Source organism: Acinonyx jubatus, chromosome C1 (assembly GCF_027475565.1).
Source record: "Acinonyx jubatus isolate Ajub_Pintada_27869175 chromosome C1, VMU_Ajub_asm_v1.0, whole genome shotgun sequence".
NCBI classification, from domain to species: domain Eukaryota; kingdom Metazoa; phylum Chordata; class Mammalia; order Carnivora; family Felidae; genus Acinonyx; species Acinonyx jubatus.
Genome location: NC_069381.1, coordinates 43144874 through 43171181, shown reverse-complemented (window position 1 = coordinate 43171181; position 26308 = coordinate 43144874). Strand labels below are relative to the sequence as shown.

Sequence of the window (26308 nt, the reverse complement as noted above, 5' to 3'; positions counted from 1 at the left end):
GGCCCGCCCAAGGCGATTGTAGTTCTCCGAGATCAACTTTCCCGACCCCACCGTGCACTGCTAGCCAGCGGAGAACTACATCCCCCAGCGTACCCCGCGGAGGAAAGGAGTCAGGGAATGCCGGTTCGTTCTAATACTCGCGATGGTTGGATCCATCTCTTCTTACCAACCTAAGAGAAGATCGTAGATTTGGAGGTGGGGCGGAAGGCGGCAGTTTCGGGGCGCGGGGTGGGCTCAGGGCGGAGCTGAGGAGACGGCGGAGGCGGAAGCGGCGGCCTGAGGGGCGGGGAAGGGGCTGGCCCCGGAAGGCGGAGGAAAACCTGAAAAGAAAACAGCAACAAGCTGAGCTGCTGTGACAGAGGGAAACAAAATGGCGGCGTCGAAGGGGAGCCTCTGGGTCAGGGCCCAACTGGGGCTCCCGCCGCTGCTGCTGCTGGCCATGGCCCTGGCCGGAGGCTCGGGGACCGCTTCGGCTGAAGCGTTTGACTCGATCTTGGGTGATACGGCGTCTTGTCACCGGGCCTGTCAGTTGACCTTCCCCTTGCATACCTACCCCAAGGTAGGGCCCGTCCGAACCGGGCTACAATCCTCCCCTGGTTGCCCATCTCCGCTCTCCCGCACATCTGTCAGCTCTGGGAACCTGGGTGTCGAACCCACACCCTTCAACCTCTGTCTCCCACCTGTGTAGCTCCTGTTTTCTTCCCTAATTCTACCCCACACCCCGCTCCTGCTGTAATTAATGGGAAGTTTGTGCTGCATCTATTCTATAATATGGGCTGGGGGGGACTCAAAGATGAAAAAGACAGGACTTCTTTCTTCTGGAGCTTGCGAGGCGGCTATGGATGATTAATGCAGGGTATGGATGATTAATGCAGGGTCTTCACCTTCAACGAGCTTAAGGGACGGTCGCGGGGGAGGAGCAGATATGCAAACCCACAAAAGATTAGTTCGTAACCAATGTTTACTGAGCGCTTCTCCGGGCTGGGAGCGCACAGTCTATTCTGGGAGTCCGACAAGTAGACAATTCCACTGTGGTATGAAACGTATTAAGTCAGCCCTAGGAGTTGTGAGACGCCCGGGAAGGGCTTTCAGCTTGTGTTGAATTACTGTGTGCAGGACGCTGCCACTAGGGCTTTGGGATGGCTTAGAGAAGAAGCAGTTAGGTTTCTGCATTCAAAGAACGTAACCGTTCAATGCAGAAGACAGGGGGGATTTGTGGAGCGAGTATAGAAATGAGACTGCCCCTGGGGCGGGGGGGGGGGGGGGTCAGGGTCCCAGTTTACGGAGGGGAGTGACCCAGCTTTCACTCCTTGTGCACCCATCTGTGATGCCTTTCCTTTAATTCCATTCCACTCCTCAAGTTGTTTTTTTCAGGTTAGGAACTCTGTTTACTCGACATGGTCAATTGCGTGGCGACTCCCCACCCTTTCCCATATGTAATTTTGGATCTATGCTCCCCTCCCCCCACTGCTTTTTTTATAAGAGCTCTTGCTCATGTTTCTGGCCTTTTTCTCCTTGTTTTCCCTTCATCTCTTCTGTGCTGTTGGCTTACCGTGTGGCTAGCCCTGTTTGCTCTCTCAGACTACAAAGTGACCATGAGGACAAGGTTACTGAAGTTTAGGATGTTTCTTATTGGCAAAATACTTTCAGGTCTTTGAAATGAAAAGCTCTAAATGCTTTCACTTCCCCTATATCTTGCTTACTGCAGGATTTTACATGGCTTGAGGATTGTCAGTTTTCAAGAAAAAGTGTGGGAGAGATTACCCTAAAGTTTTCAGTCAGACACTAATAGAGCAATCAAGAGAGAAATGAGAAATTCTGACTTCCAGGCTTAAATCAGTGTGTACTGCCCCTAAACACATTACTTTCTTCTCTGCTTATAAACCTCTCATCAAGATTGAGGAAACTCACTAATATTGATTTGGCCTGGCATTGGGTGGAGACTTATTTTGTAACCTAGTGTTTGGTTGTGGTTTTTTTTTCCCCCCCTTTTTGAGCTTTTCTTAGCAAACTTGTAGTGTGACCCAGAATGCTCGGAGAGTAATTAAGTAATAGAAACATTTCTGGAAACTTCAGGTACTTTTATAATATCCACAGTTTAACAATTTTTAACAATTGATGTGATATCTGTAAGTCATTTTTGCTTATTTATTAAAGCTGTTCTCACCAGGAACTCTAAGTCATCTGGCTCCCTGTATGTTAGATCAACTTAAAATCTATTAACTGCCTACTCTCTGTGAGCCAGTGTGATGAGAGAGTTACACCCATTATCCCTGATTCTCACAAGCATGCAAAGTAGGGCTTTACAGTTGAGGCTCTGAAAGGTTAAGTGACTTGTCTAAGGCCACATAGCCAAGAAGTAGTGGAGTAGTAGGAATTCAGTCCTAAAACTGGCTACAACGTGCTGCCTTCTATTAGTAAAGTTATATTTAAAATTTTTAATTTACTTCACTGATTTCTGTTGGCCCTCTGAATTGTTGTGCTTTGCAGTTCAGGAAAAAGCCTTGTGTGTTACCAGAAATGAGATGAATTTAGAAGCTCACATAGCCTTTCTAGTCTGGTATGTGCAACTGGAAGATAGGGTCATTTTAATGACTCTTTTTCAGAATTAATTATTTGTTGCAAGAAAGTAGAACACTTGACCTGTTTGTAAGTAATTATTTTAAAATTACTATGTAGTTACCATTTCACTTTCCTCAGCAGTGCAATTGTGTCATTTGTCTGGATCCAAATAGGAGAGACCTATGTTAACAACAAAACTAATTAGAACCAGCTTGGTCATTTTTTGTCGTTGTTGTTTAATGTTTATTTTTGAGAGAGAGAGTGGCGGGGGGGAGGGCAGAGAGAGAGGGAGAGAGACACAGAATCTGAAGCAGGCTCAGGCTCTGAGCTGTCAGCACAGAGCCTGATCCAGGGCTTGAACCCACGAACTGCAAGATCATGACCTGAGCCGCAGTGAGATGCTTAACTAACTGAGCCACCCAGGCATCCCGTGCAGCCTGGTTGTTTTTAAACAGAGTGGGGGCTCTGGAACCATATAAACCTGTGTTCCATTCCCAGCTCCACTTTTACTGTGTGTTTTTGCTGATCAGTTAACTTCTCATGACTTCATTTTGTCAGCTGTAAAAAAACAAACAAAAACAAAAACAAAACCCTGACACCTGGCAGAGCTGGTGTGATGATTAAAGATAATGTATGTGGCACTCTTATCACAGTGCCTAACAGATGACAACAGGTAGTTATTTCTTCTGCTATATGTCATAAAACCCGTTTGGTACCTATAGTATCAGTGGTGCTGAATAATGAGAATAGTTAGCTCGACTTAGCTCTGGGAAAGAAAATGTGTATATTCTATAGATAGTATCATTGAAGTGCCTTCTAATTATTTATCTGGTATTTGTTTTGGTGGGGAGCACCATTTCCTTGTGCTCTAAATCAGAGGAGATATATTTTAGATTAGTTTGCCAATAATTTGAGATACATAGAGCATGAAACATTTACTTAGAACAATAATATTATGTAGTACATGAAACACTTAGTTGGAGTAAGGATATGATTCTTTTTTTTTTTTAATGTTCATTTATTTTTGAGACAGAGAGAGACAGAGCATGAGTGGGGGAGGGGTCAGAGAGAGAAAGGGAGACACAGAATCCGAAACAGGCTCCAGGCTCTGCACTGTCAGCACAGAGCCCAACGCGGGTCTCGAACTCACGGACCGTGAGATCATGACCTGAGCCGAAGTTGGATGCTCAACTGACTGAGCCACCCAGGCGCCCCTGGGATAGGATTCTTAATAGCTACCGACTGAGTACCTACTCTGTGCTGGATATTGTATAATACTTTAGGTGTTAGCATGGTGCCTGGCACATTGTGGGTACTCGTTGAATATATTATTGTTGTGTCTATTTATTAGATAGTATAGCATAATATTCATGATATTGTGGATATAAAATATATAATCCCCATCATAAGATTGATTCAAGAGTATTGTCCCCAGCTTACAACCAAAGAAACTGAGACTGTGAGAGAAATTGTCACCTTCCCAGGATTGTACAGAATAAGTGGTGAGGCTGAGCTTCAAACCAGGACCGATTCTTGGACCCTGGCTCTTTTCATCATGCCATAGTCCCTTGAAAATGGGACTGGAGGGCTTATTGGCTTGGTTTAACAAAAGAAAACATACCTGAAAATGAAATGGCATGCAATATAGCTCCTACTAATGAGCTCAGGCTTCCTTTGCAATATAAGAAAACGTGTACTCCAAATACGTAAGAGAATTCTTCCACTTTTCCAAAGCTGCAAAAGCTACTCAGGTATGAAATTTATCTTAATTGTTAAAATTCTTTCAGTTTCGCCTTAACAGTAAATGCAACTAGAACCGAGGTCCAAGTATATGCCACCTTCAAAGTTGTCTGATAACAACTGCTTAATATTAGACTGCAGCCATCTCTTCTGAATGGATTGTTGCTGCTGCATAAATTTTACTGATCCTTCTACTGGAAAGAAATGCATACCTTTGTGTTCATTGGTTGCTAACTGGTATATGCACATGCTGTTTGCTTCCTTATTAGGTGCCTGCCAATTTGTACACAGTGGATCACACAGTAAGTTGAGGGGGTTCCCCCACATGTACTGGTTTGTTTCAAATACTGTATATATTTCCTCTAAGAAAAACCTATCGACATCGTCATTAGTCTTATTAAGCAGCTAACATTTTCTGGTAATGAAAAATCTACCCTGTCCTGAGCTCCCATAGATATACAATGATGCCTGCAACCGTTGTTTTGTTTTAAAAATCTGTTATGATTAACACTACTACCCTTTACTGAGAACCATTTGTGTCCCAGCCACTATACTAGGAATAGGTATCTTCCAGCATTGTTGAGGGGTTTGGAGATCATTTATAGCTATTATCCCCTTTTATGATGAGAAAACTGAGGTTTAAGTAGGTAAAGTAACTTCGGCAGCATCACTCGCCCAGAGGATTTTAGTCCAGGTCTGGCTGATCCTAAAGGCCTTTCTCATATGCCACACTGTTGCTCTCGTTTGTGTTTTCAGTTAAAGTAAGCCAAGTTTCAATAACCCTTTCATGTAAGCATTTTTATAGCTGTGTGCCTCACTTTGTGGGGGCCTTTATGACACTATTTGCTATGTGAAGCCAGTCATACTACTTTTTCTTGAGAAGCCTGATGATTTGTATAAATATTTATGTGGCAGAAGTATGCTATTCATCCTAAGGTACTTGCTCACTCATTTCCACCTCTGCTAAATTTCTGATGATGTCACTGTTGTTTTTATCTCCAATTTTTTCCCCATAAAATGTGACCTTGGAATATTGGAAAAAGGTGATACTTTTACCCAGTAGGCTTTTTTCTTGGGTGTCACTTTTAAAATAAGAAACTAAAGCCTCTTTATATGGCAAAGGTCTTAGGTATCAATCACCTGGCTCCTATCATATTTCTTTCAGTTATAAAATTTTATTGGACCGTTTATAATAAACCCTACTAACTTTGCTTTCTTTTTGACTTCTTTTCCCTGAGAGAAAAGTACTGTTTTATTTTTTGGTAATCCTCCTTCTTCTTGAACTCCCTAGGAAGAGGAGTTGTATGCATGTCAGAGAGGTTGCAGGCTGTTTTCAATTTGTCAATTTGTGGATGATGGAATTGATTTAAATCGGACCAAAATGGAATGTGAATCTGGTAAGATGCTATGCTAATGATATCAACAATATATAACATTCTGCTTTCTTTGGGTTATGTTATGCTCTTTATGTCTTTTCCTCAGAAAATGGCAAGCATATTGTTTAAACTAATTTCGTGCATATTTTAATTATTATGAAGTCAGAGTTGTAGCAGCAGCTGCTAGAAATTTCACGGGCTTTAAATTTCATCTGTAGGAGTCCCCGCTGTATGAAAGTAGAGTGTTCCTATGAAACCTTTCATAAGCCACAATGGCATAAAGCAAAGCAATTCCCCTTAATTTACATGGAAAAATTTTTGAGTGCTTTTAGACCCAAAAAATAACCTCTCTTAGGCTTTTCTGATACTTTAGGACACATCTTGCTAACAGATGCACAAAATAAATCAAGATAAAACACAGATGCTCACACAGTTCAAAGCCATGGTGGCCTGATGCTGAGATGCTGAGCGTAGTTCCCAGGGAAGGAGGTTGGTGGTGCCGCTCTTGCTGCTTGAGCGTGCTCTGCCTCTGTGGGGGCTCACTACCGAACACTTGCTGGACGCTGTTTTCGCTTTCTTTTTTGAAAAGCACAAATCCTCTTTTGATTTCTTTTGGTTAGCAAAAATAGCTATGAACTTCCGAAAAGCAGGGGATACTTCTGTTTGTTGAGACAATATTTATTTTGTACTATGGATAGGACACCTTTGTTTAACCAAGCATTTGGTTTAAATGCAGTAGTAATTACCCTTCTCATAATTCATCACTACCTTCTCAGTGGATAGTATAATTTTCCAAAGCCTTTCAATCATAGGCCAGTTAATTTAGCTCCAAGTTTTTGTTTTTTTTTACTGAATCAGGCCTTTGACTCACTATTTAATAGTGTATTCTTTGTGGGTCATGCCGATAAAAGAAGTAACCAAAGTCTTTGTCATCTCTTAAACCACTGTTTTTACCTTTTGCTGAAAGAGATGTGTTTAATAAAAGAAGCCTGTAATCGAGACAAAACTGACATTTAACTTTTTAAAGAACTGTAATGGAATTTTCTCCATTCATTACATCATGCTGTTTCCTCAGTGTAGCAGGAAGTACCTCTCTTCTCCCTATCACTATGCCATGACTCCTATCCAGTCTCCTTGGTATCATAACCTTACTTTTTATGGCTCAGTCTCCTAACTGGCCATATTTTTGTTTGCTTAGTGCAGTTCAGTTTATGATCTAACACCTTTGAGAAGTATATTACAAATGCATGACTGGGTTGGAAAGAAATAAAAGATTGTTATAGTGGTAAAGTGTTCTATGTCACAGGAAAGAAATGGCTCTAGTGAGCTAAATGAGAGGGTATATACTCATTTCAACTTCAGAATCCTACTATAGAACATTTTCTAAGTTCAGTTTCTCAGAATTTAGGGTGTTAGGCTGATTGCTTTGTTTTGTTTTTCCTTGCCATGGGAATACCCTTGATTCTCAGCCAAGTGATCTAATTCTTTACAGTAATATCATACGTTTGTGTCGATCATTAAAATATATTGTTTTGTTCAACTCCATGAAGTAGGTGATGCTATTTCCATTTTAAAAATATAGAAGTCAATAGTTGGAGAGGTTAAACAGCACAGGCCAGGTCACATACAAGCCAAGTGTGTATGGAGCCAAAACTTATGCCAGACCATTGTTTTTTCCACTTTACAACCTTAGCTGTGAGGATTCCCTTATTATGAATGTTATCATATAGCCTGAGCCTGAGTGTGTAATCAGTAGATTTATACCCGAAACATCAGACATGTGAGAGGTAGAAGATATGGGGTTTATTAACAATAATATATTTGCTACTATTACCAAATTTGAGAATTCATATTGTGCTTTTTAAGTATAAGAAATTTTTATATAAAATGCCAAGTCCCTTCTTTTCTATCCTTCCCCCTTTTCTTTTCTTCCTTCTTTCTCCTTTTCTTCTTTCCTCTCTCTCTTTTTCCTTGTAATTTGACTGTTTTTCTCTTACAGCATGTACAGAAGCATATTCCCAATCTGATGAGCAATATGCTTGCCATCTTGGTTGCCAGAATCAGCTGCCATTCGCTGAACTGAGACAAGAACAAGTACGAAACAATACTGCCTTTCAAAATTGCCTGCTTAAATTGCACTGACTTGTATTGAAGTGTTTATCGCCCACTTGATACTATTTTAGTGTTATATTTTATAATTAGTTTTCAGCAAACAAATTGTATGTTTGCAAATAGAAAACTCAACTGCATGATTACTTTTGTATAATGCTTTACTGTTAAAAGTTCCAAAAGTTCTGTTCACATCCATAATCTCTTTCGTTTTTCCTCTCGGTCCACTATATTATCCCCATTTTGCATATGAAAAAACTGAGGCTCAGAGAAGTTGATAGTTCAGAGTCATTTTTTTCCACCCCAACTGCCATTGCCTTACTTCCTTAAATCATCATTATTTCTCATCTGTATTACTAAACTTCCAAACTATTTTCCCACTTTACCCGCTTCTAGTCCATCCTTTAGTCTTTGTTCAGATGTTTATTTTCTAAATGGAACTCTCATCATGTTATTCTCCTATATTATATTCTTCAGTACCAGTACCTCCCATTACGTACAGGAGTAAGTCCAAACCACTTATCACAGCCTGGCTCCTGATTTCCTCTCTTATGTCATCTCTCTTCCCCACCCTTCATACTCTGTCCTCCAAACATACTGGAAAAAATTTGTTCAGAGTAAATATACTTACATGGTAAAGAACTCAAAAGGTAAAAAGAGTATGTAGTGAAATATCTCGTACCCCTGTATCTCTTAATCATTCAGTTTTTCTCCATTAATGTAGCAAGTGTTACCAAGACAGGTATTTTATGCATATACAAGGAAACAGATATTCTTTCTTTTTTTAAAATACAAGTATACACAAAGAATGTCTAATCATTCTTTTTTTTTTTTTTTTTTTTTTTTACTGCATAATCCATTATAGATGTGTCTATTTAAGCAGTCTCTTATTTGGAAATGTACCTTGTTTCTAATCTTTTTCATTTATAAGTGATGTTGCCTACTTTGCACATTTATACGAATAGAATAAAACCAGTCGAATTGCTGAGTAAGAGGTATCTGTATTTTTAATTTTGAGAAATAGAGCAAAATTGCTCTTTGTGGAATTTTACCAATTTTTTAACTCAAGGTATAATTCACATACTATAAAATTCACCCTTCTAAAGTATTCAATAGTTGTTAGTATATTCACAAAGTTATGCAACCATCATCACTATCTAATTCCAGGAATTTTTATCACCCCAAAAAGAAATCCCATACCCACTCCTTTCCTCCTTCCCCCCTTCCCCGACTCCTGAAAATGTACCACTTTTAAGGTAGTTTAAATTTATGTTTCTCTTAATATGATTAATGTTAAACATGTTTTCTAATTTTTAAGAGTCGTTTTTTTTCTCTTAATTGTATACGTAGTGGACAGTTCTTAATTTTTACAGTACGATGAGTTATTACGTGCTTCTGTTTCTTCTACTCTCCATCCTTCTATTGAATCCCCTTGATTCAGGGCAGGTGTCATTTCCTGTGTGAAGCCTTAACCACTTCTCACTCTGGTTTGGGTTAGGTGCCTCTCTCCATATACATGTGTTACCCTATTTTTAACCTGTCCTATATAGATTACACAGATTAAACACAGGTGTACGTTGATGTATAAAATACACATGGTCCCTGATATCCTAAAATTTATAATCTCAGTGAATACTCGTTTGGTGAATTAATCAATGAAAGATTTCACAGTAATTAGTGGGGAAATTGGATCATGAATATAGGTCTTTTGATTCTAAAAACTGATCTCTTACCCCGTAATGCCTCTCTTGAAATACAGCAGAACGAAAGCTATCTCTAGAGTTCAGCAAATGGTATCTCATACTCGTGCTCTAGAGGGGCCCACTGCTGCTAATAAATAAGCAAAGAAGTCAGAACTGGGGGAATGAGGACATGAAACCAATTAATGTTAAAATGAGTAGCTTATATATTAGGAGCTGAATATATATAGCCCATAAATACTCCCCTCACCCTGCCCTATTACAGATGTCTTACATTTTATGCATATATTCTTTTGATTGATTTTTTTCCTTCCCCTTTTCCATCAGCGTTCATTGTAGAATGATTTATTTTAAATTTTTTTAATGTTCATTTATTTTTGAGAGAAAGAAAGTGCATGCAAGTGTGAGCAGGGGAGGGGCAGAGAGAGAGAGGGAGACACAGAATCTGAAGAGAGAGAGAGGGAGACACAGAATCTGAAGAGAGAGAGAGAGAGAGAGAGAGAGAGAGAGACAGAATCTGAAGCAGGCTCCAGGCTCTGAGCTGTCAGCACAGAGCCCAATGCAGGGCTCGAACTCACAAATGGTGGGATCATGACCTGAGCTGAGGTCAGATGCTTAACTGACTGAGCCACCCAGTCGCCCCTAGAATGATTTATTTTACATGAAAACGTGTAAGATGAGGATGGTATAATTTCTCCCTCCCCCTTCTATCTCTTGAGTCCTTGCTAATCCTTTTTTAATCAAATCTGAAGATTCTCCAAAATGTATTTTGGGACCTAATTCAAAAGCCTGATAGAGGTGACAGGTAGTTTATATGTGTGTTTGGTGATAAAGTAGCCTGGGATATTAAGCTTTATCACAGTTAATTGGCATAGATAACTAAGAGTTTAATGCTAGTAGAATCACTTAACTTTTTATTCTCTGTCTCAATCAGGATTTGAGGAATGTTGATTAAGTTTGTTCTCTTGAATATACATATATAAAAATAATATATGATTTTATTTTATTTTTTTGAAGCTCATGTCCCTGATGCCAAAAATGCATCTACTTTTCCCTCTAACTCTGGTAAGGTCATTCTGGAGTGACATGATGGACTCTGCACAGAGCTTCATAACCTCTTCCTGGACTTTCTATCTTCAAGCTGATGATGGAAAAATAGTGATATTCCAGGTAATGACTATGCTTCATAGATTCATCTAAATACTGACAAGAGTAAATGTACATGTCTTAAATGAATGTCTTGGCATAGCGCCATATACATCATCAAATAATAATTACTAATTTGACCTACATTAAAACATTGGGCATCAGGGCACAGTGTGACTTACTCTTCTGTCTACCCATTGGAAGCCTGTGGAAGCCCCGCTGATCCTTATCTAACAAGAATTCTGAGTCTTCTAAATTTTATAGTGGTTAAATTGATGAAATGAAACCACTAGATATGAGAGATAATAATAAATATACGTTGAATGTAAATAATGGCATGTCTGTATATCACATACGGATATTAAAGAAAAGCAATATGACATAATTTTTAGCTTTTATTATAGTGCTTTTTCTCATAATTCTTGTAAGAGCTTGTTAAAGAAGCATATTGCCTCCTAGAGAAGTAACTTTTCTCCTACCTCATTATTTACCATGTGATGTGATGATAATAGCTGCTTTTCTTGAAGGTTCTTAGGTACTAGGCATTTACATATATTATCTCAAATCTTTGCATACCTTCCTGAGGTTGTATCATCCCTATTTTATTGATAAGGAAACAGTCTAACTTTTTAAGATCACCCTGCCAGTAGGTAAGAGAATTAGACTTAAGACAGGTCACTTTTCGCTCTCAGGCATATATCACACCCTACCATGCTATCTTCCTTTTAATTTGGTACTTAAATTCCTCAAATGTACCACAAACTATGTTGTGGCACTTTACCCCATGTAATAAAGTAAACCTTTTAATGTTGCTAATAGAATGGCTCACTGTAAGGCTACCATGTAATTTTTAGCACTATCCTGAGCCTTGGGTCCTCTGTACATAATTTGGTAATAAGTAAAACACAGAAGGACTTTTTTCTCTTTAAATTTGTGAATAAGTTCTGTGTCCTAAAGCTAATTAGCTTTTAAAGCTTGAGTTGAATGTGAGAGTAGAGCCCTCATTCATTCCTGATTGGATGTGAGATTAGCTTTGTTTCTTTGTATCAAGTGTAACTACAATGGAGAAACCCCCACTCCAGGGGGTCTGTGCGCCATAGAGGATGTAAAGTATGGAGTGTTTAGCTATAATGTATGAGTTACTCATACTGGGGGAAGAATGGAATGTTTCAGATGAGAAAAATAGAGAGAATACTAGTGTAGCCCAAAATTTCAGCAGCCTGCTAAATTATTCTTTTTTCAACTAGAATTAGAACTCATTTTTGCAGGGTATGATATTTAATGCAGTATGTTGTCATTTGTCCCTGCTTTTTAATTTTTTTAATGTTGTCAGAAAGTTAAACTGACTAGATACTTGATGATGCCAGAAATCTGTCTGTTTCTTTGCAAGGCACTCGATCTGATGTTTAGGAAGTGCAATTAAAATATATTGTGGTAAATGTGTTTTATTTTTTATACCATACTTCTGTTACTTTTTCTCAATTCGAATGTTTATACAGATGATGTGTTATAGAACTTGTTACTTAGAAAAGCATAAGAAGTACAAATGGCTTAATTGCTTTCATTATCATTTTAGTCTAAGCCAGAAATCCAGTATGCACCACAGTTGGAGCAAGAGCCTACAAATTTGAAAGAATCGTCGCTAAGCAAAATGTCCTGTAAGTTTTATTTCCAGTAGCTTGGGATAACAACATTAGCAAATCTGGTTGTGGTCTGGAATTAGTTGTATGATTATTCTTATACTAGTAGAAAGTGAACAAATAACTCTTAAACAGTGGTTCTCAAACTTTAGCTTGCATTAGGATCTGGAGAGCTTGTTAGAACAGATTTCTGAGCCCCACTTCCCAAGTTTCCAATTTACTAGATCTGGGATAGGACCTGAGAATTTGCATTCCTAACAAGTTCCCAGATTTTGTTGATGCTGCTGGTCAGGAGATCACACTTTGAGAACCAATAGTATAAAAACATGTAATTGGCTTTGAAGGATATTTTGACTATAAACTAGTAAGATATTGTGATATTTCGTAATATGCTAACCAAACAGTGAAATCAGCCTGAAGGTGTGAGTTCCTGTTCTATTTACTTTTAGACTAGAAATAAATTTTAACTTACAGGAATATAAAACATCAACCTAAAGCTGAGCTCACCTTTTAAAATGTACTGGCTCATACCTTATTTTAGATACTGATTTAATTAATTTTCTAATTATTTTGTAATTAGAATTAAACAGAATGTAATTAAACAGAAAGCAACGTCAGTAAGAATTTGGAAATAAAATAGGAAATCCATAACGTGGTAGAATATCCATTTGGTTTTTAATGTGCCGGAGGAACTTGCATTCATTACCAACGTATGAGATTACACTTATAAAAACAACTGGGTGTCTGTACAGTGAACGTATCTACGGGTAGTCATCTGAGGCTAGCCCTTGGGATACAGGATGTCATAAATTGTACCTTGTTATTTCAGCAGATCTGCAAATGAGAAGTTCTCAAACACATAGGAACTATCTTGAAGATGGAGAAAGTGATGGCTTTTTAAGATGTCTCTCTCTGTACGTATTCCTGTTTATTTATATGTAGAGGAAATAGAATCTGGCTTGTAGCAGATGCATTCCTTTTTATTATTTTTAAATTATATTTGGGGTACCTGGGGGCTCAGTCAGTTAAGCATCCACCTCTTGATTTCAGCTCAGGGCACGATCTCCTGGTACATGAGATCGAGCCCTGCGTTGGGCCCTGCACTGACAGCGCAGAGCCTGCTTGGGATTTTCTGTCCCTCTCTTTCTGCCTCTCCCCACTCGTGCGCACACACACTCTCCCTCTCTCTCAAAATAAATAAGTAAAATATGAAAAAATAAAATTATACAAGCTGCTCAAAAGTAAGAAACTTTTTTAAAACCCTTTTCCTACCAAACTTGTACTTTGGGATATTTTAGTTTGTTTAAAAGGTAATATACTACTGTAATAAAACCCAAGCAGGTAGTTTTTTTCACAATACCAAAGCATTTTTGTTCTTGTTAAGATTCCTTGATTTATTATGTTAAGAAATGTGCTTCTCCAGACGTTTAAAATAAGCTTTAAAGTATGTCTGAATGGTTTGGGGTTGGATTTTGTTTTTATCTACATAGCCATCTGGGGCACCTGGGTGGCTCAGTGGATTAAGCGCCTGGCTTCGGCTCAGGTCATGATCTCACAGTTTGTGAGTTCGAGCCCCACATCGGGCTCTGTGCTGACAGCTTAGAGCCTGGAGCCTGCTTTGAATTCTGTGTCTCCCTCTCTCTCTCTGCTTCTCCCCCACTCATGCTCTGTCTCTCTCTCTCTCTCCTTCAAAAATAAATAAAAACATGAAAAAAATACGTATGCTTCTTCTCCTCCATAGAGTTCTGATGTGAGCTCTCCCCCTATATCCACCTCCATCCCTCCAAAAAAAAAAAAAAAAAAAAGATAAAGACAGTGGCCTGGAGCACTTACTGATAATCATCTACTCACCAGACAAAGCATTTGGTAAACCAATGCCTGCCCTCACGGTGTGTATACTCCAGTATATGCTGTTCTGTCTCAAGTGTAACACTGCAGTAGTTAAACTGCCCACTTCTGTCATTTCTTACAATAGAAATAGTTTCTCGACAGGTTTTGTCAGGTGTCAGTAGGGTTATTTGGCACCTAAAAATTAATACCTTTTACCAAATTCTTTAAAGACTGGGTAAGAAAATGGGGCTTTAACTTTAAATTTTCCCTTCCTTTCATCTCTAAACCTGCTTTGGACCTTGGCAGAATATGGGCAATTTTTCCTCTCTCTAATATTTAGGATCTTTGTTGTAGTTTGCTGGTCTTAGGAAACCTAAGTAATCACCTAATCTTGAGTTACAGCTTATTCTCAATAATATACTACCTGGTAGCTTATTGGTGACTTACATTCTTTAGCATTTTATCATTATATTTCATGTAGTTCTTTTAAATCTAACATTTTAGAAGTAATTTTGTAAATGTTTAATTTATGAAAGAAGTAACTTTATAACTAGAGTTTTAATGCCTAGAAATTTCTGTGCACAAACATGAATTATAATAGTATTCTACATTTTAATAAAAAATACTCTTTTTTTTTTAATGTTTTCCCCCCCTCAGTGAGCTCATTTGGCTCTTAGAACAGTACACTGTGATAAGTAGGTGGGTCAGAGGTGAATTGCCCACCCCTAAGGTTATATATACCCACTATGTTAAAGTTCAAACCTAGCTTTTCTAAACCTACATCTTTTACTTGTCCTGTTCCGCTATAGTTGTCTTTTCTAAAGGGTCATGAGTTTTCCATGATGAATGCAAGATCACCTGGCCAGTCAGTGGAATCTGGCTCTTCTCTGCAGTGCTTTTTATTGTACTGTATAGCTGTTATGGAGGTACCCTTAGCTTCTAGAATGGAAATTGAGGTCAACTCATTTTTCCACTTGCCGTTTCTTCTCAAAGAGTCTATTGTGTACCAAGAACCGTGTTAGGGACTTTGAACCTAAAGAAAGAATTTCAGTCTCTGACTCTATGGAGTTCTCAGGTCTAATATGGTAGAGACAGACATGCAAACCGTCAACAGTGGTGATTGCTGTGTATCACATACACATACACATCTCTCATATACAGAATACAAGGAATATACCTTCAAAGGGAGGATTGACAAAGGAAATAGAAATAAGTCTTAAATAATGAATAGAGAGTTTTGCTAGTTGTAGCAGATTTAATTTTTTTTCCAGTTATGCTGGCTTCCTACTAAATACATAAAGTGTATTACTATGTATGGAGAGTCAGGAGAATCGGGGATTTGACCAAACCAGGTGGACAGGAACTAGACAGGAGCAGGCAAGTAATCAAATCTAAGTATTAGGAAGAGGCTTCTATGTGAAGGATAGAAGATCAGATTGGAGAACTGTGGTAACTCCTGAACAGAAGAGAGAAGAGATAGTTGAGAATCTGTAGGATCGTTTTATTGTGGAAGTTGAAGAAGCAGATTGATTGTACACTGAGCCCCTGTTTTCTGGCTTAACTAGTTGTCACTAGAATCCAGATATCAAGTATATTCTTCTCATTTCGTGGCAGGAAATTCCTTAGTACTCGGGTTAGGGCTGGGATATGTAAAGTGGGTGTTGTTGTTGTTTTTTTTCACGAAAAATGTTGTCTACTGTTATCTTGCTAAATTGGAATACTTAAAACATCATACAGACGTTCCCTGCTTTTAGATGCAGTGCATTTTTCAGTGTCCACCTCTTTTGCCCACACACAGTGACTCCGCATGCCTTTCTTTAGCATGTTCAAGTGTTGGCAAACCATCAAGTAAATGGGTTACAGTGGTAAGTATAGACCTTTTATCAGGCAGTATCGGGTGAGCACAGATGTGAAAATCAGACTACCTGCCTTAAGTATCAGTTTATTCAGAACTGGACTACTAGATATTTAAAAATAGCTTGACTTTTGTTTTTATTATTGTTTGGCAAACAATAGGTCAGTTATAGAAAAAACTTCAGTTGCTAATTCTTGTAACTGGCCAATTTTATGATATTTTAAACATAAGAGAAATTTAACTGTCTCTTTACTAAGGTATGCTATAATGGGTACAGAATGTCTCATAATAGATGCGCTTTTGTAAATTGGTCCATGGGTTCGAACCCAGCATTGGGCTCTGTGCTGACAGCTCAGAGCCTGGAGCCTGCTTCAGATTCTGTGTCTCCTTCTGTCTCTACCCCTCCCCCACTTTTGCTCTCTCTCAACAATAAATTAATGTTTTTAAAAAAAAATCTAACAAATAGTTTTAAAGGTAGTACATGTGAAGTTTTAATTGTATTATTAAACTAAATGCATCAGGTTGATTGCCTTTAATTATTAAGAATCTCCTTCTTTTTACATTAGGAAATTTTAACATGACTAACTTGTTTTTCAGTAACTCTGGATGGATTTTAACCACGACTCTCGTCCTCTCGGTGATGGTACTGCTCTGGATTTGTTGTGCAACTGTTGCCACGGCTGTGGAGCAGTACGTTCCCTCTGAGGTAAATTTAATTCCAGCCCTTTGGCCGTTTGAAGTATGAGCCATATGATTTACTGTTTTGAACGCCTTATTTGTTAACTAGAGGAACAAGGCCTCTCTGTTAATGGAATGAGAGATTAGGTGGTTTTAATCACACAGATGCGTGTCGGCACCCATGGAAATGGCAGGTTTGCAGCAGAAGAATCACTGTTCCCAGTGCTCTGTGATGCTACCAGAGTGACACATGTGTTGGCTGGTTTGAGTAAGGTGTCTCTCTCTTTCCCTGGTGTTTTGAGCATAGAGAGAACCTGGTGATACCAGTTTCTAAGGTGATATGTAAGAAGGAAGACTTGTAGAACTACTTAAAATTTTAAATTAATTGCCACAGATGTTCAGCAGGAATTGCTGCTTTAGAAGTGACATGGCTGGAGTATTTGGTTTTGAGTTACTGAGTGCTGTAATCTAACCCTGACAGAGGTGGAAGACGATTGTGACTTCCTTGGTAATTAAAATTTAACTGGCCCAAGAAACCTAACTGTGTAAAGGATTTTTGTTTGCGGAAAAGGCTATAATTTGGTGACTCAACTTAGCTTTCAAGAAAAGAAAGTTATTTATGTGACTGTGTAGAGAATAATCATGTCTGTTGACATCAAATCCAACTGAAAGAAACTTTAGTTTTCCTGTGCCTCCAAAGTGTAATAGAAAAAGACTTAAAAGAAGAAAGAGAAATTAAAATAGAATCGAATAAATAGTTAGGATGTGCCTACCATGGTGCTTGAACAATAATAGCCTTATCTGAATAGACTAGAAAGGTAGTTTTTAAAGATAGGTTTTATTTAATATAAGGTTACACATGAGTAATGATTATGATATTTCATATTTTTTATTAAGATACTGTGTGATACAAGCAGCTAGAAACTGGGACAGGATAATGTTGGTAACTAACATTTAGAGTTCTTTAAAATGTTCAAAATATTTTCATGTATCTTCTATGGCTAGCAATACTCTGGAGCAGGTTTTCTTATCCATTTTGTAGATGAGTAAATAGGCTTACAAAGTCTAGGTGACTTTCCTGGATTTGCACAGCTATGAAAATATTGAGGCTGGAATTCAGCTCATGTCTTTTGACTTGTGACTCCTGTTTTTTTTCCTGTATACATACCACCTTTCCCATGGCTAATAAAGTGGCACAAATAGGAAACGTATAAAGTGTTAAGGAAAGCACAGTCTATGTGTGGAGATTGTCAGGGAGGGCTTTTGGATAATGGGGGTCTTGACCTGAATTTTGGAAAATGGCTAGTAAGGTATAGGTTAGCAGAGAGAGGAGGGTGGATAATTTTCCCAAGTACAGGCAAGAATAAGCTGTCAGTGACGGACTGTAAGGAATTGACGTAATTAAAAGAACTTAGGAAATTAAACAAAATGAATAAAGTTAGGATTAGGAAGAACCTTGAACTGTGGAAGTATTAGAGAATGAGTAAATTTCTATAGAACTCATCTGTTTATGATATGAATATACTAATAACATCCTCTGGCTACATTATCTACTTGTGTTCTTGTTCAGTTCTGTTGTCCATATTTTACTCATTTTTTTTATTCCTGATAAAACCGAAATTACTTATGTAACATAGGAATGCCTTGGCCTGTTCCTTTAGAGCTGCCCCATGCTCTCTCTAAACCCTCATGACAACAAAGCTACAAACCTCTATTACTAAATCTTTGTTGATCCCCACCCACCCTGTGGCACTTCGTTCCTTGCTTTTTGTGTGTCAGCACAGCTCCTTCTCCTTACTCCCCGTAGAGATTCCATAGAGATTGGTCTGGAATCCCCAAGATTCCATAGAGATTGGTCTGGAGATTGCCGGGAAGGACTGAATGGCTGGCCTCAGGCAGAATGTACTTTGTAAGTCCACCACAAGCTGGATCCTGGTCCCCAGGCCTGACTGACGTTGAGCACTTTCTCGCAGACACCCTTCTAGGTGTTTTACCTGAATTGGCACATGGAATCCTTTCAGGAACTCTGTGAGATGGCTGCTGTTATCATTCCCATTTCCCAGGTAGGAAGACTGTAAAAGAGAGTGTTTAATTTCCCCAGTGTCACCTACCAGTAGTGGTGGAACCAGAATTTAAACCCGGGGAATCTGACTCCAAAGCTAGTACCCTGAAGTGTCTTTAGTTAGCCTGAAATCATAAACAGCAGAGTTGATTATGTGGGTCATCTCAGGACTGATCTCCCCGTGGGACCTCTTTGACACTAGGAAGATAGATACCACCCGGACCACGTGGTTCATGTTTTTGCACCAGGATCTTCAAATTCTCTCCTATCTAAACAGTTCATAGGTGGACATTTCATAGTTTTTCCTCTCTTATCGCCTTACTTGACTTAGTGGAGATGACCGCTTCTCATCGTGGCTTTGGTTACATCTTATAGACCTGGGGCTCTTTCCCTCCCTTTTAGATGACTCTTGATCTTCTCTTCTGTTCAGGTGTTGTCTCTGCTCTGATAAATTTTGTTTTGATTGTATAGCTTTAATTCTGTGAGAAATTTTCTCTCCTGTTTTCCAAGTTCTTTGGGGAAACACCTCACTTGTTGCCACATATGCCCCCACACGCTTGTGATCATAAAACCTAAGGCATCAGCACCACGCAGAGTCCTGTGGGCAGCTGGTATATTCCCCCCCAGATACCTGCCATATGGATGTTACTTTCTCACCCCTCTCTAGAACTCTACTGCATATCCTTAACAATCAAAATTATGGCTCCATCTTCAAAGGACCTGTGCTTTTCTAAGAAAATAGATTTTCTAGAAAAACGTGTGGAAAACAGCCGCTTAGATTCTCTGCTCTTAGGCTTTACTTTGTAATGCGAATCCAAACTTTGGCTAAGTAATAATGTAGTTTTAACTATTGTTTTCTCATTATAAAAATTGCATATTTTTACTGTCGAAATTTGTAAAGTATGTATAAAGAAACAAAAAAGTCAGTCACCATCCAAAACTATCATGGTGTTTCCATTTTAGCAGATTTCAGCACAAATAATTTTTAATATTGGGAAACCTGGGTGGCTCAGTCGGTTAAGCGTCCGACTTCGGCTCAGGTCGTGATCTCATGGTTTGTGGGTTCGAGCCCTGTGTCGATCTCCATGCTGACAGCTCAGAGCCTGGAGCCTGCTTCAGATTCTGTCTCTGGCTCTCTCTGCCCCTCCCCCACTTGTGCTCTGTCTCTAAAATAAATAAACGTTAAAAAATTTTTAATAATAATTTTTAATACGTATTGTTAATATTTTGTTTCTTGTTTCAAAATATCTCTGTCCCTGGTATTTGTTCCTCTATTTACTGTAAAAAATAGCTGAAAACTTAGCACGAGAAAAATTACTTGGTTTTCTTGGCCAAAAGCCACCTATTTTAAAACTTTACTTTCATAAAGCCTTTTTGTTGATTTTATTATTGAAACACAAACTATTTCTGACCCCTCTCCATAGTAACAGGAGACTTCATTTTAAGTTCCACAAGTATAACTCACGTGTGAGCCATGCTACTTATATGTTGTTAAATTACTTACATATATAATCCTGTGTGTTTGTAGGAAATCTTAAGTCTGCTGAGAGTCCCTCTTCAGTACTGATCTGGTATCTGAGAGCTCAAACATGAAATATAAAAAGCTTCCTTTTCGGTCACTACAACAAAGCTTAAAATTGTGGTAAAGAGGTCAAGAGTGTGGTCTTAGAAACTTACGAGCAGCTTTGTTTTTCTTATTTAGGAAAGCTCTGTAATAATTTATCTTTAGCCTGCTTTGCACATAGTAGGTACTCATCATTTATCATTTGATTATAATGACCAGAAAGAGTTGGCAAAGAATTTCATTTGTTTGGTTGATCTTGAAGCAGTGTCATTTGTAAAGATTTTGATTCTCTTTTCTCTCCTTTTTTCCTATTTCACAGTTTTTATGTCATTTTTGAAATTTCATGGCATGACGCTTTCTCTTGTTGAGCTATCCATTTAAGATAAAGAGTCGTCATTCATAGTGGCCCTTGTCAGGAAGGTCAAACTTGACATGTGAGATCAGGATGTAGCAGTATTGGATTATTCATTCCTAGAGATCAGAGGGAAATTTTCTGTTGCAACAGATGGTGATATAGATGCTGTTCAGTGTTCCCATCTGTGTGCTTCCTTTTTTCTTATTTTTCAAGATCGTAATACTCTGATTTCAGGCGGTCAGTTAGAAAGGGTTTTATCTCTCTTGAGCAACTCCTGTGCAGCCTTGTTGCAGAGTGAGCCAGACACAGTCCCTGCCCGCCCTGGTCTGTAGTGCATGTAGCTTTTCTCCTTTATGGTGCCTGAGATAGTGTACCAAGAGTGGAGAAGATGGAGACTTTTGCCTTCCAGGCAGAAATTGCCTGATTCTAATTTCTTGTCATCAATACTTTTTATTCCAACAAGGAAGTTTTCCTCTGGGAGTTGATCAGTAATGCTTCTGATGCTTTGAACCAGATTCACTATGAGAGCCTGACAGGCCCTTCCAAGTTGGACAGTGCTAAAAAGTTGAAAATTGACATCCCAGTCCCAAGGAACATAACACTGACTCTGGTGGACACAGGCTGGCATAACCAAAGCTGACCTCATAAGTAATTTGGGAACCATTGCCAAGTCAGGTACTAAAGCATTTACGGAGGCTCTTTAGGCTGGTGCAGACATCGCCATGATTGGACAGTTTGGTGTTGGCTTTTATTCTGCCTCCCTGGTAGCAGAGAAAGTGGTTGTGATCACAAAGCACAATGATGATGAGCAGTATGCTTGGGAATCTTCTGCTGGAGGCTCCTTCACTGTACATGCAGACCATGGTGAGCCCATTGGCTAGGCTACCGAAGTGATCCTCTACTTTAAGACTGGACGCAGTACTTCGGAGAGTCAGGTCAAAGAAGTGGTGAAGAAGCACTCATGGTTCATAGGTTATGTTATCACCCTTTATTTGGAGAAGGAACAAGAGAGAGAAATCATTGATAATGAGGCAGAGGAAGAGAAAGGTGAGAAAGAAGATAAGGATAATGAGGGGAAGCCGAAGACTGGAGATGTAGGCTCAGATGAGGAGGATGATAGCAGGAAGGACAACAAAAAGAAAATAAGACTTAGGAGAAATGTATTTGTCAGGAAGAACTGAACAAGACTAAGCCCATTTGGACCATAAACCTGATGATACCACCCAGGAGGAATATGCAGAGTTCTACAAGAGCCTTACCAATGACTGGGAAGACCGCTTGGTAATCAAGCACTTACCTCTAGAAGATGAATTGGAATTCAGAGCATTGCTGTTCATCCCCTGTTGGGCTCCTTTTGACCTCCGAAAGCAAGAGTAAAAAGAAAAATAACAAATTCTCCATCCGCCATCTGTTCATTATGAACAGCTGTGATGAGTTGCTATGGGAGTATCGCAACTTCATCCATGGTTGTGGTTGCCTCTGAGTACCTGCCCCTCAACATCTCCGGAGAATGCAGCAGAGCAAAATCTCGAAGGTCATTTGCAAAAGCATTGTCAATAAGTGCCTTGAGTTCTTCTCTGAGCTGGCAGAAGACAAGGAGAATTATAAGAAATTGTATGAGCCAATCTCTAAAAAGTTAAAACTTGGAATCCTTCGAGACTTGACTAATTGGCAACTCCTTTCCCAGCTGCTGCACTGTCACACCTCCCAGTCTAGAGATGAGGTGAGTTCTCTGTCAAAATATGTCTCTCACATGAAGGAGACCCAGAAGTCCATCTGTTACATCACTGGTGAGAACAAAGAGCAGGTTGTCAACTCTGCTCTTGTGGAGCAAATGTGGAAGCAGGGCTTCAAGGTAGATGACCGAGCCTACTGACTATACTGCACGTAGCAGCTCAAGGAGTTTGATATGAAAAGTCTGGTCTGTTACCAAGGAGGGCGTGAGCTACCTGAGAATGAAGAGGAGAAGAAGAAGATGGAGGAGAGTAAGGCCAAGTTTGAGAACCTCTGCAAACTCATGAAAGAAATCTTGGATAAGAAGGTGACAGTTTCCAGTAGGCTTACGTCTTCACCCTGCTGCATTATGACTAATGCACTTAGCTAACGCGGAACAGATCATATCCCAGGCACTTTGGGGTAACTCTACAATGGGCAGTAGGATGGCCAGAAAGCCCCTGGAGCTTAACACTGACCACCCCATTGTGCAGACACTGCACCAAAAGGCAGAGGCACATAAGAATGATAAGGTTGTCAAGGATCTGGTGGCGCTGGTATTTGAAACTCCACTCCTGTCTTCTGGCCTGCCACTTGAGGATCCCCAGGCCCACTCCAGCTGTCTCTACCTCATGGTCAAACTAGGCCCGGCCATTGATACAGATGAAGTGGCAGCACAGGAACCCAGTGCTGCTCTTCTTGATGAGAGCCTCCCCTTGAGGGTGATGAGGATGCCTCCCGTGTGGAAGAAGTAGATGAGGGGGCGCCTGGGTGGCTCAGTTGGTTAAGTGTCCGACTTCGGCTCAGGTCATGATCTCACGGCTCGTGAGTTCGAGCCACGCGTCAGGCTCTGTGCTGACTGCTCAGAGCCTGGAGCCTGTTTCAGATTCTGTGTCTCCCTCTCTCTCTGACCCTCCCCCATTCATGCTCTGTCTCTCTCTGTCTCAAAAATAAATAAACGTTAAAAAAAAAAAAAAGTAGATGAGGAGTTTCTGCTTGCAGAAGTTGTGCCCTCAGCATAGTGTCCCCATGGCTCTCCTAGTAGCCCTGAGTGGCTCTGGGCTACCTCGTTCCCTCTGCTGATACCTAGTGGGTTTTTTCCTCTCCTGTCTTTCTAAGGCAGTATCCAAGGGCCTCAAACCCTATTTCTTCCCACATCTGACATTAGGTTTGGATGTATGTTGTGGGGGGTTTTGTTTATTTTGTTCAGAATTCTAACTGCAAAATAAGATGCAGTTTTCTACAAAGAAAAAAGGCTTTTAGAAGACTCCTAATAACATTCATGTTAGTATATCACATACATTTATGAGTAACTTGATATGTGCCAAGCTCTGTTCAAGGCACTAGAGATACAATTGAGAATATTATGATCAAGATGGAATGATAAAGGCTTCCAAGACCTGGGAAGTAGAGTAAATATGTCTTAAACTGTAATAAGGAGGCACCTGGGTGGCTTAGTCAGTTAAGCATCAGACTCTTGATTTCAGCTCAGGTCATGATCTCGTAGTTTCCTGAATTCAAGCCTTAAGTCAGGCTCTGCACAGTCAGCACAGAGCCTGCTTGGGATTCTTCCTCTCTCTCTGCCCCTCCCCTGCTTGTGTTCTCTCTAAAAGTAAATAAATTAAAAAAAAATAAAAAACTGTAATAAGCATTATTTTTTAAACTTAAAAAAGAACAAAAACCGTGCTGTTCTGAAGTATTAAGTCTGATAAGAGTCAGAAAATCAGAAAACAGTGTAAATGCCACAGCTTTTAAATGCAAATTCTGTTAAGAAACTGAGTTTGAGTGATTTAAGTAACTTATCCATGATCCCATAACTGGTTAGTGGCAGAACGAGGCCTAAAACCCAAATACATATTTATTAATTTACTTTTTAACTTGTAGAATTGCATGTGAATTAAATTGTCTTCCTTTTCTTCACTTCTCAGATAAACCAGTTAATAGTTTAACAATTTTTCCAAGTAGCTGCCACTTTTTAATTTTATCTTCCATTTTTATTTTTGTCTTTGATCTTCTATTTTATCTTCCATTTTTTGTTTTATCAACTTCAGACATCATCTAAGGTCTTCCTACTGAAGAATGAGGAACTTGGTTCACTTATACTCTGTCCCACCTCACCTTGTCTCTCCATGCTCTTGTTTTTGTAATGTTGAATTTTGTATACTTCTAGTGATTTACTTGAACTCCTCATACTTCCTTACCTTCTCCTTTCTTCCCGTAGTCTATCTCTCAGTTTTCATTAGTTATTATGACCCTTGACAATAAAATGTAAATATTAATTATTTATATATCCCTCTGTGCTTTTCTAATAGATTAGTTTGAAAAATTAAAATCCAGGGGCGCCTGGGTGGCTCAGTCGGTAAGTGTTCGATTTTGGCTTAGGTCATGATCTCATGGTTCGGTAGACCCCACATCAGGCTCTCTGTCAGTGCACAGCCTGCTTCAGATCCTCTGTCTCCCTCTCTCTCTGACCCTCCTCCCACCCACCCCCCACCCCTACATGTGTGCTCTCGCTCTCTCTCGCTCGCTCTCTCTCAAAAATAAAAATAGGGTGCCTGGGTGGCTCAGTCGGTTAAGCTTCCAGCTCTTGATTTCAGCTCAGGTCATGATCTCACAGTTTGTGAGTTTTCGTCAGACTCTGTGCTGACAGCATGGAGCCTGCTTGGGATTCTCCTTTCTTCCTCTCTCTCTCTGCCACTCCCCTGATCATACTCTCTCTGTATCTCTCAAATAAATAAAAACTTTTAAAAAATATTAAAAACATTAAAATCCAGTAGATAGCATTTACTATATGATTATGTAAATATGCAAAATAGAACCAAATACAGTGGTGATTAGAGTCACATAAAAGCAAATGTAAACCTGAATTACTTAAAATTTTCCCAAGAGAATCTTCCAAATATCTCTGCTTAGTGGAACCTTTTATTGTTTTGTTCTAGCCTTCTTCTCATTTTCTAAGTCATCTCAACTGCTATTGTTTCTTGTATTCGGTGTGTTTTGCTTTCTTGAATTCTTTTATTTTGCTGGAGTACTTTCTTAAGTAGTTGTTTTTCATAAAGGATACTTGGATGGTAAACTTATCAATTAACACTTTTGAAAAGTTCTCTGTTGTACCCTTATATTTAATTGGAATTTGAGAATTCAGAGTAGTCACAAAATCAGTATACCTACTGGTTACAGAGTGTCCATATACTCCCATTCATTTCTCTGCACACATTTTACACTTTTACCCTGTTCTAGGTAGCTTCTTCCATGTGGATGTTTGAGATCACTGAAACTGGTCCTGGTCACTGCTTCAAGGTCTAAATGCCATTAGGGTCGTGAAAGTATCTCTCGCCGTGCCCCAGAGCAAATTATCACCTGTTAGTTCTGGGGTTTAAGGAGGCCACAGCATGTCAGATTTATGTCCACTGAAACCTGAGCAATTTTTCTTGATACTCAGTCGCTATACCTCTATGTATTTTAAGCTGGGACATGTGGAAAAGTTTTCTTTGGCCATCCATTGGGAGCTGAATCACTTATCAGTAACATTGAGTAAAAGCATTCTTCATTCTTGAGAATGTCGGTAGAGTTTTTGTTTTTGTTTTACCAAATACCTGTAGATTAAATTACTATTTGAGGATGTACTCAGAGAGGTTCTTAACTATTGTAATACGCATTGATTTTCTTTTGCAGAAGCTGAGTATCTATGGTGACTTGGAATTTGTGAACGAACAAAAGCTAAACAGATATCCAGCTTCCTCTCTTGTGGTTGTTAGATCTAAAGCTGAAGACCATGAAGAAGCAGGGCCTCTACCTGCAAAAGTGAATCTTGCTCATTCAGAAATTTAAGCTTTTTTTTTTCTTTTTTAAAGTAAAGGGTAATAGACATCTAAATTTCCCTTCCTCATAGAGCTTTTAAAAATGGTTTCATTGGATATAGGGCTTAAAAATCACTATAAACTGCAAATAAAGTTACCCAGATCTGTGAAGACTGTA

At 39.2% G+C, this 26308-nt stretch overlaps 1 protein-coding gene and 1 pseudogene across 5 annotated transcripts; both read left to right on the top strand.

Moving 5' to 3' along the window:
- The first annotated feature begins 103 nt into the window (after positions 1 to 103).
- On the top strand, positions 104 to 26308 carry TMEM59 (transmembrane protein 59). 5 transcript variants are annotated; one of them, XM_015072358.3, is made up of 9 exons: positions 279 to 559; positions 4572 to 4604; positions 5594 to 5699; positions 7678 to 7772; positions 10505 to 10657; positions 12210 to 12291; positions 13103 to 13187; positions 16556 to 16664; positions 26006 to 26308. In XM_015072358.3, exons 1-9 carry the CDS (start codon positions 371 to 373, stop codon positions 26159 to 26161), a joined length of 1008 nt encoding a protein of 335 aa, XP_014927844.1. In that variant the 5' UTR covers positions 279 to 370; the 3' UTR covers positions 26162 to 26308. The 5 variants fall into 5 exon arrangements, with proteins under 5 accessions (XP_053070065.1, XP_014927844.1, XP_014927846.1 ...); XM_015072359.3 differs by having other exon boundaries at positions 281 to 559; positions 13106 to 13187; XM_053214090.1 differs by lacking the exons at positions 279 to 559; positions 4572 to 4604 and adding an exon at positions 104 to 123.
- On the top strand, positions 16671 to 24862 carry LOC106974969 (heat shock protein HSP 90-beta-like; annotated as a pseudogene).